The following is a 14,468-nucleotide window of genomic DNA, read 5'->3' as shown; positions in this document are numbered from 1 at the left end:
GTAACACGACAGAGGAAGCAGATGGAAGATAACAAAAGGTGTTGAACGTTGAATTAACTTCTAATTAACACTGGAAACAGGAGCAGGCACAGGGAGTTTGTCCCTTCAACTCTGCCTTGCCATTCAATAACATCATGGCCGCTCTTTCCCTGCCCTATCCCCATGTCCCTTCACTCCTTGAACATCCAGAATGTATCCAACAATGCCGCCCGATCTGCTGAGTACCTCCAGCTTTTTGTGTGTTGCTGATAGTTGGCATGTTCTTGGCATGTTCTTGAAGGGCTGTCGAGCGTGTTTCTGTGCTGTGTGGCTCTATGTGTGTGTCAGGTGTTTAATGCAGGTCAAATATATGCAGGGGAGGCTTTACAGGGACCAAATAATAATCTCAGGCTCGCTGACCTTGGCAAAGAAACTCCTTTCCCTGAGGCCTCTGGAAACTTCAGACAAACACACAGAACGGAACAGTTTACAAAACCATTCAAATGCCTTCTGTCAGAAAGCTGACGGGCAAACATGAAGAGGAGCAAATGCCTCTGAGGAAGCACTTCACATGGCACGAGCCCACCCAGAATATTTGCCATTCGGGTAGGACAAGGCAAGGCTAATGAAGTGAAGCTGTGGTGAGTCCTTCACCCTCAGTATGGCAGTTTTAAAAGGTGATGTTCAGCTGCCCTCTGCTGGCAATATAAAGAAGTGCAATTAATTCTGCCCCAAGTTTATCTCTCAGGGTGTGCATATTAACCATTGCCTGAGACGGAAAAGGTTCATAACTTCTTTTAAATGATTTCAATGTCTAACAGCAAAATGATGACCATGTACCTGCGGGGAATCGGACACCCATTAGTAGAGCTCAGAGTTCCTCCAGCAGTTTGTATTTTGACCCATTAGCAGAACCAGATTTCAGGCACTGGTTTAAAAGTATGATCCCAGCAACAAATGGCAGTGCCAATGAAGCACTACAAGGGCAGCAGATATACACATGTCCTGACTGACAGCAGGTTTAAACAAAGCTAAATAAATATATCAAGAGGAGATAAAGCAGTTAATTGCCACAAAATCACTGTGGCGCAGCTGGTAGAGCTGCTGCCTCACAGCTTCAGAGACCCGGGTTCGATCCTAACCACCTCGTCTGTCTGTGTGGAGGTTCCACATTCTCCCTGTGACCATGTGGGTTTCCTCCCCAAGACATGCTGGTTAAATGTTCACTGTAACCTGCCCCTAGCAGGTTACAGTGGTGTGTGGCAGGAGAATCAGGAAGGAAGTGGTGATCTTGTGAGACAGAACAGGTTGAATGGAAATAAATCGGGGAATAGGATTGATGGGATTGCTCTGAGAGCTGGCATAAACTTGATGGGCCAAATGGCCTCCCTCCCTGTCCTAAGAAAATATGAGAAACCCTGGACAAGCAAAGGGTTGTCTGGTCAACTCCTTACTTCTAACCTCAGCATGTGAAACCAGTCCAGAGATTGACACCTTCAACAAGTGCTCAAATATCAGCATGTCATGTGCCAGTAATAGAGAGAGAGAGAGAGAGAGAGAGAGAGAGAGTGAGAAGTTAATTCATCCTTCCATTACAGTTCCAAATGTTGTCAAACTATAGTTTACAACAGCCACAAGAATTACATTATGATATGATATTTATAACGTGATATTTATTTGTCACATGTACATCGAAAGTGAAATGCATCTTTTTGCGTTACTGAGAATATGCGGGGGGCAGCCCGCAAGTGTCGCCACGCTTCCAGCGCCAACATAGCATGCCCACAACTCCTAACCCGTATGTGTTTGAAATGTGGGAGGAAACCAGAGCACCCGGAGGAAACCCAGGCAGACACAGGAGAACATACAAACCCCTTACAGACAGCAGCGGGAATTGACCCAGGTCGCTGGTGGTGTAATAGTGTTACGCTAACCGCTACAGTACCGTGCCACCATTACCATGGCCACTCACCAGTACTCTGTATTCCATGTACTCTTTCTCTTTGTCGAAGTCGATGGGGTAGCCATTTGTTGACCAGATGAAAGCAAGGTCGAGAGTGGGATCATAGGACGCGTGGCACTCCATGGTCCCGTTCTCCCCATGGTGATGTCGATGTTTGATGGCTCCAGGGTGATTTTGGTGGGCTCTGTGGGGAGAGACAGAGAGAGCAACTAAATTACAGGGTGTGCCTGAGGTCCTCACCTTGAACACCAACCAACCAAGACCAAAGACGAGCTCAGTCCCTGATTACTGTGAGTCACCAGACCAGCATTCACCTCAGACACAAGTACTAAAGCAGTAGCTGCCTTACGACAGAACTTGCCAGTTCTTGGCATCACCTCAGAAGTGATCAACAAGAAAGAGATGCTCTGAAGAACAAACACGTTGGCATTTTCTTGCAGCGAGTGGCTGCCAAAGTGCAGTCGGGGCAAGTGTGAGAGCTGAGTTGTGCACAGCAAGATCCCACATCCCTCTTTTGGGGTTCAGGATAGATGGAAGAACACCACTTTGGCACCCTTGTTTCCTGAGTTTTCCCCATTGGTCTGATACTATCACGTGCAACACAGGAAGTGCCAGAGGAACTCACCGGGTCAGGCAGCATCTACAGGGGGAAATGGACAGTCGATGTTTCGGGTCGAGACCCTTCACCTGGACGATAATATAGCCCACCCCTTCCTTCCACCTTTTTATACTGGCTGTCTCTCCTCTATTTTTCAGTCTAGATGAAGGGTCTCGACTTGAAATGTCGGCTGTCCATTTTTCCTCCACAGATGCTGCCCGACCCGCTGAGTTCCTCCAGCACTTTGTGTGTGTCGCTCCAGATTTCTGGCATCTGCCGTCTCTTGTCTCTCCTGATACTGTCACGTGTACCTTTAGATTAAGAACACGGGAGTACGAGTCGCTGGTGTGGCTCATGGAGCCTGCTCTTGCTGTTCACCGAGGTCATGGCTGTTCCTCTCCCTCGAGCACCACCCCGCCCTCTCTCCATACCCTGTGATTCTTTTCACAGTGAGAAACCCATCGGGCGGATGTGGGCAGTGACTTGACCCTCCACTGTGCTTCAGGGGGAGAGAGTTCCAAAGATTCACCACCCCCACCCCAGTCGTTACGTTGTGCCTGCTCCCCTCAGCTCTCGACTCCTCAGTCAGGTGAAACGTCTTCCCTGCATCTACCTCGTTGAGACCTCGGAAAACTTTTTATGTTTCAGTGAGGTTACCTTGCATTGTTCTATGCTCTAGTGAACAGAAGCCCAGCAGACTCACTCCCTCCTCATACCGCTGAACTGCTGTCCAAGAACCAGTCTGGTTCTTCGCTCTTATGGTTTTAAGGCTTCTTTGAGGTTCGGAGACCAGAACCGGAAAGAATATTCATGGCATGGTCTCACCAAGGCCCCATATAATAGAGGTACCCTTGTCCTCAAATCCTCTTGCATTTAAAGCAAAGATTGTACCACAAAGTGCCACTGAATTCACTCCACTGTGAGCTCCAAACCTACTCAAAGAGTCAGGGCGGTCCTGGTGGAGCACACTATTGTAACACAACAAACTGTGTCAATAAAGAGACTTTAACAAACCAAAGCATGCCCTGCCATTTCACATAGGCATAATCAAACCAACTACGACACCGAGCCAAGAAAAAGACATCAGGGGTAGACAAACAAAAGGGTGATTTTACAGGAGAAAGTTCGGGAGGGAAGTTCAGAGTTGGGGACCTCTGAGGCGGAAGTCTTCCTGCCCACAGTGGGTGAAGGTTTGGATGCAGGGCAGGAGGTCAGAGCAGATGTGAACACAATGAGAATTTCAAGGCATCAGTAGCCCGTGGTGCATTACCAGGCACGGCGGTGGGGGAGCCAGACTGTGCCTGCTCGAGATGGCCTGGAGGCAGCTGAGGTAACAGAGGATGTCAGTGTCCAAAACAAACAAGCTGATCAGTCGGAAATAACACCTCAAACAGGCATGAGATAAATGAGCTTCAAGGACCGGTGTGTTGGTGCAATGAGTTACCTGAAGGCAATGCCTACCTTCATTTTTCTTTCACACCTGTCTCTGACCTCCTGCCCTGCCTCCAAACCTTCACCCACTGTGGGCAGAAAGACTTGCATGGTTTCTGAAAACTGGAAACTACCTTCTCTTTTTCCAAGGCCACTGTTATCTAATGAGTTGTCAAATAATAAGTGTTTCTTCAAAAAATCCAACAATATTGAATGCTAAGCAACGCTTTTGAGATTGCAGTTGTTGCAATTAACTGGCTGGTAAGTTCTTTATCTAATCTCTGGAACTTCTGATGTCCATTGGCCAGGCTCCCAGGTTACACTGCGTTCCTCTTATTGCGTCGGTGATCAGCTGTTTCTGGAGACGTAGATGCTTCCTTCCTGCCCTGACTTCTTCCTTTGCCAACCAATCTGTGCTGTGTTCTCCTCTCCTGGCATCAGGCTGCCAACAGAAACAATGCCAAGCAGCTCATGGCTTGCAAGCAACAGCTGGCTGTTTGACCAGCAAGGGGTTGGGGAGAGGTGGTGGATTAAGGGGGGAGGGGAGGGGACATCACCATTTGCTCCGGTGTGGTTGGCACCCGATATTCTCACACTTGCAACAGCAGTGGGATCGAGCATCCTGACCACCCCTCCTCTCCTGACCCGCCATCGTCGTCAAGATCAGACCCCAAGTGGCAAACCTGCCTCTGGTCCAGTTGTGCCTCAGTTTCACCATCTGCCTCAGACCTCCTGCCCTGCCTCCAAACCTTCACCCACTGTGGGCAGGAAGACTTCAGCCTCAGAGGTCCCCAACTCTGAACTTCCCTCCCTAACTTTCTCCTGTAAAATCCATCTGAGGCCTTGTTCCCCACCACTCCAGTCCTTGCCCATCCAAATGCTGGGAGATCCTGTCCCTCAGAATCCCCTCCAGTAACTTAGCCACCACTGACGTCAGGCCTGTCGTTCCCCGGCTTGTCTTTGCTGCCCGTGTTAAATAAGGGTACAACATTAACCACCCTCCAGTCCTCTGCAACTTCATCTGTTGCTGAAGATGAAGTGAATATCCCTGCAAGGGCTTCCACAATTTGGTCCCTGGCTTCCCACAAGGTCCATGGATGCACTTGGTCAGGCCCTGGGGACTTACCCACCTTAATGTGCTTTAAGACAGCCAATAGCTCCTGCCTGGTAATCAAGGGAGGACAGCTTGGAGGGAAGTGAATGGGGGAAGAGGATTGATGAGGATTGCTCTGTGGGCTTGTACAAACTCAGTGGGCTCCAGTTCAGGAAAAACATCAGGAAGAACAAGACATTTTTTGATATGCAAACATTTGATTTATAAATTTTTCCAGTAACACCACTGACTCTTTGGGTGTCTGAAGCCAGTTTTGACTGCAATGAATGATGTGCCACTCTTTGCACAAGGCAATACACTGTACCCCTGAAATACCCATTATGCCTTTTGCCCAGCCCTTCCGATTTGCTTAACGTAATGTTTGCGGCAAATGAGTCTCTTTCAGAAACGGAGGAAGTACTACGTTAACGGTGTTGGGCCAAACAGTGGAGACACAAGAGAGACTGCAGATGCTGGAATCTGGAGCCAAAGACAAACTGCTGGAGGAACTCAGCGGGTCAGACAGCAATTGTGGAGGGAAAGGGATGTCCTGATCTCGTCTTGATGCAGGGTCTTGACTCGAAACGTCGACCATATCTTTAATGCTGCTCAACCCACTGCATTCCTCCAGCAGTTTTTTGTATGGGGTTGTACAGCACTGAAACAGGCCCTTCGGTCCACAATGTCCATGCTGATCACTGTGCATCTCTACCAGTCCCACGTACCCACATTTGTTCCACAGCCTACCAAGCCTTGGCTATTCAAGCGCTTGTCTAGATGCTTCTTAAAATGATGTGACGGTCTCTGCCTTCACCTCAGGCAGCACGTTCCATCTTCCGACCACTCTATGTGGAAAAATTCCGCTCTGATCCCCTACACCTCCTATCCCAGCCCTCTTGTTGTAGACCTGGTGGAAGGCGCAGCATGTAAAGTATCCAAGTTTGCCGATGACACGAAAATAAGCTGAGGCCGTGCTGTGATCAGGATATTGTGACCCTGTGAAAGGATATCGATGGACAGACGCATGGGCAAAAACTTGGTAAATGGAGTTCAGTGCGGGGAAGTGTGATATCATGCACATCAGCAAGAGGAATCAACGTCGTTACTTTCTGAGGAAGTTAAGGAGGTTCAGATTGTCACCAAACACTCTAACAAACTTCTACATGTCCTGTCGGAAGTATCCTGACTGGTTGCATCATGGTCTGGTACGGAAATTCGAATGCACAGGAATGTAAGAAGCTGCAGAGAGTAGTGAACTCTGCCCAATTACATCACAGGCACATCCCTCGCCACCATCAGTGGGATCTACATACAGGCAGCATCCATCAAAAATCCTCACCATCCGGGCCATGCCATCTTCTCACAGCTCCCATGGGGCAGGAGGTACAGAAGCCTGAAGTCCACACCACCAGGTTCAAGAACAGCTACTGCCCTTCGACCATTCAGTTCTTGAACCAACCAGCACAACCCTAATCACTACAGTTTAGCAACACTATGACCACTTTGATCACTTTGAACGAAAATGGACTTTATTTTTTGTTGTCTTAATTGTGTTTTTTCTTGTAAAAATTGCGTATAGTTTCTGTTTAGTTTATGTTTTCCTTGTGAATGCTGCTTATCTGATGCTATGTGCCTGTGATGCTGCTGCAAGTAAGTTTTTCATTGCACCTGTGCGTACATGCATTTGTCTTTGAAAAGGCAAGATTATGATCTCAATGGATAGAGATTGCAAATGAGAGAAGTACAGAGGGATCTAGGGTTCTTGTGCAAGAATCACCTAAGGTTGGCAGTTAGGTGCAGTGAGTGGTTAAGGCAGCAAATGGCACATTGGTCTTCATTGGGGGTTGGAGCTTAGCAATAGGCAAGTACCGATACAGCTGTACAGAGCGTTGCTCAGGCCACACGTGGAGTACTGTGCACACTTTTGGTCTCCTAATTTAAGAAAGGATATTGTATTCTTGGAGCCAGTCCAAAGAAGATTCACCAGGCTAACCCCTGGGATGAAAGGGTTGTCCTCCATCACGGGAGGCTATAGTAGTTGGGTGTGTAATCTTTGGGGCTCAGAAGAATGAAAGGTAATCTAATGGAAACACTTAAGATCCTTAGGGATATGACTGGGTAGATGTTGAAGTGTTTTCATCAGTGGGAGTCTCGAATGAGGGGACATAGTGACAAGATTAGGGGGCAGTCATTTAAAACTGAGATGTGTCAGAATTTCTTCTCACAGAGGGTGGTGAATCTCTGGAATTGTTTACCCCAGAGGATTGCAGAGGCTGAAACATTGAAGGTATTTGTAATGGAGGTAGGGATGTTTTTTGAAAGATCGGGGAACTGAGGGCTCTGTGCAACTAGCACAGGAGAGGAGTTGAGGCCTGGGGCAGATGTTGAGTAGCGGGGCAGACTTGAGGTGCCTACTCCTGCCCCGTCTACCATGTGTTCTTGTGTACTCTTGGCAGTGGAAGGTGTGAGTTGCCTTCAAGTACTTTAACCCTCAGATCATGCAAGCACACTTAACCTAAGGTCATGCAAGCACACTTTACAAGTTGATTTACTGTGGGACTGGGTCACACACTGACCAGTTAGAAAATATCCAATTTAATGTTTTGGGTGAAAAAACAAAGCTGGGAACCATGGATGGACAGTGTGGAAGAGTTGAACCTTGTGCTAGAGATGAGAAAATTTATTCACACAGCTCACAAATAACAACGTTAAGCTGTTGAAAATCGGGTTAACCTAGACCGGAATGATTTTGAGGTCCCTGATCACCAGCTGGGAAGTTTGTCTCCTCATTTTTCAGTAAGATTTTCATTCTCCCAAGCACTTCTTCTGTTGTGTGAAGCTTCCCCAAATGACATTAACAGTAGTACTGTTGCTAATGTCGTTTGGGGAAGCTTCACCCTGTGATAAGGTGTGTCAGAAGACACACCTTGTGTTAGGAAGAAGAAGGCAGCATACATAAGGTGTAAGCAGCAAGGATCGGACAGGGCTCATGAGGAATATTGAGTAGCAAGGAAGGAACTTAAGAAAGGGCTGAGGAAAGCGAGAAGGGGACATGAAAAGGCTTTGGCGAGTAGGGTTAAGGAGAATCCCAAGGTTTTTTTCTAGTACGTGAAGAGCAGAAGGATGGCTAGGGTAAAGGTAGGTCCGATTAAAGACAAAGGTGGGAAGATGTGACTGGAAGCTGTGGAAGTGGGTGAGTTTCTCAATGAATACTTCTCTTCAGTATTCACCAAGGAGAGGGGTCTTGATGACGCTGAGGACAGTGTTGGTAAGGGTAATGTTCTAGAGTACGTAGATTCAAGAGAGAGGATGTGTTAGAGTTGTCAGAAAATATTAGGACAGATATGTCCCCGGGGCCTGATGGAATATCCCCAGGCTGCTTTGTGAGGCGAGGGAGGAGATTGCTGAAACGTTGGTTAGGATCTTTGAGTCCTTGCTTTCCATGGGGATGGTACCGCAGGATTGGAGGGTGGCGAATGTTGTCCCCTTATTCAAGACAGGTAGTAGGGATAGTCCAGGGAATTACAGACCAGTGAGCCTTACGTCTGTGGTGGGTAAGCTGTTAGAAAGGATTCTAAGAGATAGGATCTATGAGCACTTAGAGAATCATGGACTGATTAGGGACAGCCAGCATGGATTTGTGAAGGGAAGATCTTGCCTCACAAGCCTGATAGGGTTCTTTGAGGAGGTGACCAGGAAGATTGATGAGGGTAGTGCAGTGGATGTGGTCTACATGGATTTTAGTAAGGCGTTTGACAAGGTTCCGCATGGTAGGCTTCTTCAGAAGGTCAGAGGCCAAGGGATCCGGGGAAGCTTGGCCGTGTGGATTCAGAATTAGCTTGCCTGTAGAAAGCAGAGGGTTGTGGTGGAGGGAGTGCATTCGGATTGGAGGGCTGTGACTAGTGGTGTCCCGCAGGGATCGGTTCCGGGACCTTTACTTTTTGTGATATTTATTAATGACTTAGATGAGGGGGTGGAAGGCTGGGTTAACAAGTTTGCAGATGACACAAAGATTGGTGGTGTTGTGGATAGTGTGGAGGGCCGTCGAAGCTTGCAGGGGGATATTGATAGGATGCAGAGCTGGGCTGACAAGTGGCAGATGGAGTTCAATCCAGAGAAGAGTGAGGTAGTACACTTTGGAAGGACAAACTCCAAGGCAGAGTACAAGGTAAATGGCAGGATTCTGGGCAGTGTGGAGGAGCAGAGGGATCTGGGGGTTCATATCCACAGATCACTGAAAGTCGCCTCACAGGTAGATAGGGTAGTTAAGAAAGCTTATGGGATGTTAGTTTTCATAAGTTGGGGATCAAGTTTAAGAGCTGCAAATTGATGATGCAGCTTTACAAAACTCTGGTTAGGCCACACTTAGAGTACTGTGTCCAGTTCTGGTCACCTCATTATAGGAAGGATGTGGAGGCGTTGGAAAGGGTGCAGAGGAGATTTACTAGGATGCTGCCTGGATTAGAGAGTATGGATTATGAGGGGAGACTAAAGGAGCTAGGGCTTTACTCATTGGAAAGAAGGAGGATGAGGGGAGACATGATAGAGGTATACAAGATATTGAGAGGAATAGATAGAATGGACAGCCAGCGCCTCTTTCCCAGGGCACCAATGCTCAATACAAGAGGACATGGCTTTAAGGTAATGGGTGGGAAGTTCAAGGGAGATGTCAGAGGGAGATTTTTCACCCAGAGTGGTTGGTGCATGGAATGCGCTGCCTGGGGTGGTGGTGGAGGCTGATACGTTGGACAAATTCAAGAGATTGTTAGATAAACATATGGAGAAATTTAAGATAGAGGGATATGTGGGAGGAAGGGGTTAGATAGTCTTAGGTGTGGTTTGAAAGTCGGCACAACATGGTGGGCCAAAGGGCCTGTATTGTGCTGTATTGTTCTATGGTTCTATGGTTCTATAAGCTGCTCCTTCAGCTGGTAACTAGTTCCCCGCGGACCCTGTCGGTGACGCTGCCCATTTATCATCAGATATGGGGATAATGGATTTTTCATGCAAAGGCTTTCACCAAAAGTTTGTCTTTTTAAAAGAAGGTACGTTCTGAAATGAAGAGGAAAATGGGAGGGGTATGGTCATTCTGAAGGTCGGAGGGATTAGCTATGTCGGCACATCATTGTGGGCTGAAGGGCCTGTTCTGTGCTGTACTGTTCTGTGTTCTGTGGAATGCTGAGCTGGAAGTCCGAAGGGTCGTGGGCAAGCTCTGGTCTCCTACCTGTGACTGAAAGGGTGCCAGTGCTGTTCGCCTTTCCTTTCTTGTTCTCTGCAAAGCAGGTGTAGCTCCCCTCGTCATCCTTGGTCACATCTCGAATCTCCAGAGTGCCGTTGGGCCAAATAGACATCCTGTGGTAAGGGGAGAAAATTACAATGATTAAGTTACATGGCACTCAATGCAGAGGTACAAGTCAGCGCAGACATCTGGTACATCTTGGATTTTATGGTCAACTACAGCTAAACTCATCAGATTCCACCATGTCCTTCCATTCCTTTCTCCTCGTGAATGCAGGGAAAGAATTCAACTGAGAATAAATGAACTTGACTCAATGGATGGAACCAATCTGTCCTCGCACCACTTTCATGCTTTGAGATCTGGAGGTCAACATAAACTGTGTGGGCTGGAGTGCGTGATGTCTTTTTATCGGTAGCCCCCCACCCCTTTACCTGTCCACCAAATCTCACCCTCCCTCCTTCCTGTATGAGGAACATCACCACACTTGGAGTATTGTGTTCAGTTCTGGTTGCCTTATTATAGAAAGGATGTGGAAGCTTTAGAGAGGGTGCAGAGGAGATTTACCAGGATGCTGCCTGGATTGGAGAGCATATCTTATGAGGATAGGTTGAGTGAACTAGGGCTTTTCTCTTTGGAGAGAAGGAGGATGAGAGGTGACTTGATAGAGGTGTACAAGATGATAAGAGGCATAGATCGAAGTGGACAGTCAGAGACTTTTTCCCAGGGCAAAAATGGCTAACACGAGGGGACATAATTTTAAGGTGATTGGAGGAAGGTATAAGGGGGATGTCAGGGGTAAGTTTTTACACAGAGAGTGGGGCGCGTGGAACACACTGCCTGCAGAGGTTGTGGGGTAGATATATTAGGGACATTCAAGAGACTCTTAGATAGACACATGAATGATAGAAAAATAGGGGGCAATGTGGGAGGGAAGGGTTAGATAGATCTTAGAGCAGGATAAAATGTCGGCACAACACTGTGGGCTGAAGGGCCTGTACGCTGCTGTAGTGTTCTATGAGTGGGTTTGAGTGGGTTTCCTCCAGGTGCTCCGGTTTCCTCCCACATTCCCAAAGACGTACAGGTTAGGAAGTTGTGGGGACGCTATGTTGGCGCCGAAAGCGTGGCGACACTTGTGGGCTGCCCCCAGAACACCCTACGCAAAAGATGCATTTCACTGTGTGTTTCGCTGTACATATGACTAATAAAGAAATGTTATCTTATCTTATCTTACGATGTTGGGGTGATCTGGCATCAGAAGCCCACGATAACCAAGGACTGTGGGATGTAACAGTTCGGCTTGTGGTGGCTAGTGCATCTTCTGCAGCTGATTGAGTGTTGCCATCATTGTTCAGTGTCAAACAGGCTCTTCGGCCCACCGAGTCCGCTCTGACCATCAGGCATCAATCTACACCAATCCCATTTTATTCTCCTCACATTCTCATCAGCTCCCACACAGATTCTACCCCTCAGCTGCACACTAGGGGCAAGGTACAGCAGCCAATTAACCGACCAACCCACACATCTTTGGGATGTGGGAGGAAACCCACATGGTCACTGAGAGAATGTGCAAACTCCACACAGACAGGGCAGGAGGTCAGGATTGAACCCAGGTCACTGGAGCTGTGAGGCAGCAGCTCTACTTGCTGTACCACTGTGACACCAAACGTCTTCTGTAAAGACCTGCCCATGTACTGGAACTGGTGAGAGCAGCAACTAAAAACACATTTACAGTGCAGGATTTGTACCTGCTCTTACTTACATTTCAACAGTTTGTTTCCAGTGGGATCTGGGCTTTTTACTTTCTATGTTTGTACAAACATAGGCAGACGTGCTAATTCAGCACTGGCATGGCCCATGTTGAATCAGATGGTGTCATAGACTTCATGAGAGAATATGGAGACACCAATACATGAAGCTTGACGGAAAGCAGATTTTGATTGCACTGTCATTGAATTTTAAGACTATAATTTTAAAAACAATTAAATTTCTTCCATAGAAAATGTAACCATTGATTTTTCAGGCATGATTTTTTTTCCTGACGAGCGAGTTCTGTTAACAGCCCTTGACAAGTGATACTGCGGCAGCCAAAGACATTGTGAAGGAATAAAGAGCGAGACAGAGAGCAAGCAAGAGAGAGAGAGAGAGAGAGAGAGCGAGAGAGAGAGCAAGAGAGAGAGAGAGTGAGAGAGCGAGAGAGAGAGAGATCGAGAGAGCAAGAGAGAGAGAGAGCGAGAGAGAGTGAGCAAGAGAGAGAGACATTAGAGAGCAAGAGAGAGAGAGAGTGAGTGAGAGAGCAAGACAGAAAGCGAGAGCGAGCACAAGAGAGAGAGCGAGAGAAAGAGAATGGCAGAGGCAGAGGGAGGCGGGGGCACGGAGAGAGGCAGGGGCACAAAGGCAGGCGCAGAGACATAATGAGGCAGAGACACAATAAAAGACAGTAAGACAGAGAGGAAAACACAATGAAACAGAAAGACAGTAAGAGAGAACACTGAGACTGACAGATTAAGACATAGATTTTGTGACAGTGAGAGAGACAGACACACAGCGAGTTAAAGGTCAGGTGACCTTTACTGTCACTGTATGTTTCGATGAAACTTTATGTTTCGATGTACATATGACCAATAAAGAAATGTTATCTTATTCTTATCTTAGGATGTTGGGGTGATCTGGCATCAGAAGCCCACGATAACCAAGGACTGTGGGATGTAACAGTTCGGCTTGTGGTGGCTAGTGCATCTTCTGCAGCTGATTGAGTGTTGCCATCATTGTTCAGAGTCAAACAGGCTCTTCGGCCCACTGAGTCCGCTCTGACCATCAAGCACCCATCTACACCAATCCCATTGTATTCTCCCCACATTCTCATCGGCTCCCCACAGATTCTACCCCTCACCTGCACACTAGGGGCAAGTTACAGCAGCCAATTAACCGACCAACCCACAAATCTTTGGGATGTGGTTTCGATGTATATATGTACATGGAAACAGAGAGAGAGAATCAGAGATTCTGAGAGAGCGAGATGGAGACTTCTGTGTTCAAGGCTCATGACTGGAACTTGAACCAGCAACCAAGAGCGCAACCCAACGAGTCACAGGTGACAGTGCTGGTAATGATGAGGAAGACAGTGAAGAAGAGGTGGAGGTAAACAGAGACACACGAAGAGAGTTCGATGATAAAAAATAAAGAAGAAAATAAACAGGAAATGAGTGAAGGAGAGCACGCAGAAGAAACAGGTAGAAAGAGACAGAGAAAGATTGTGGGTTCAGAAGAAGGAAATAGAAAGAGAGAGAAGGAGAATGAGAGATGGGTGAAGGCAATGGGCTGGAGAAAGAATCTGAGTGAAGACGGAGGTAATGAGTGAGTGAGAAGTGAAGAAAGAGAGAGAGACAGAGACAGAAAGAGTGAAAGAGAGACAGCGAAAGAGGGAGAGACTGAGAAAGAGAGAGAGACAGAGAAAGAGAGAGAGAGAAACAGAGAGACAAAGAGAGAGAGAGAGAGAGAGATAGAGAGTGACAGTGAAAGAGAGAGACAGAGAGAGAGATAAAGAGAGAGTGACCGTGAAAGAGAGAGAGAGAGAGAAAGAGAGACAGCAAAAGAGAGACAGAGAAAGAGAGAGACAGCGAAAGAGAGAAAGAGACAGAGGAAAAGAGATGGAGAAAGAGAGAGAGAGTGAAAGAGAGAGAGACAGTGAAAGAGGGAGACATACAGAATGAACATAACGCAGGGTTAGAGAAAGGGGCACGGGAAACGTAGAACAAGTTCAAGAGTTAGTATCAGTTCATAAAAGGGAGCACTGCAGTTGCTTTGGTTCAGTGGTGTTGGGCAAGTCAAATCAACACACCCATTTTGGCAAAGTATCATTAATGTGATCTTAAGAAACAGTTTGTACTCTATTAAAATAACAAGGTTTCCAAGGACAAGAATAGAAAGTGCCTCCCACTTGTATGGTGTTGACACACCATAAGGGGATAGAGTTTCCTCGCGACTAACACCAAAGGCATCCATTGTCATGCAGGTGACTGGACTATCACCCAAAGGCTCAAGCACCATGTCCCAGTCAGAGCTTCTGGCCCCCTGGGTCAGAAAGTGGAGAAAGAAATCAAGTATTCAAATGCAGCTCCTCACAGACCATGCTGGGTCACCAGGGAGGGCAGCAGCTGTGAGAGCA

General features: G+C 47.3%; 1 protein-coding gene across 1 annotated transcript in view; it reads right to left on the bottom strand.

Moving 5' to 3' along the window:
• The window catches only part of LOC127578251 (contactin-1-like), a 659,394-nt gene that overhangs the window by 296,205 nt on the left and 348,721 nt on the right, over positions 1-14,468 (bottom strand). The window contains 3 exon segments of the mRNA XM_052030032.1: positions 1,952-2,082; positions 2,085-2,126; positions 10,289-10,416. Coding sequence (XP_051885992.1) covers positions 1,952-2,082; positions 2,085-2,126; positions 10,289-10,416 — 301 coding nt within the window.

Source organism: Pristis pectinata, chromosome 15, assembly GCF_009764475.1.
Source record: "Pristis pectinata isolate sPriPec2 chromosome 15, sPriPec2.1.pri, whole genome shotgun sequence".
Classification (NCBI taxonomy): Eukaryota; Metazoa; Chordata; class Chondrichthyes; order Rhinopristiformes; family Pristidae; genus Pristis; species Pristis pectinata.
This window is presented reverse-complemented; position numbering and strand designations above follow the sequence as displayed.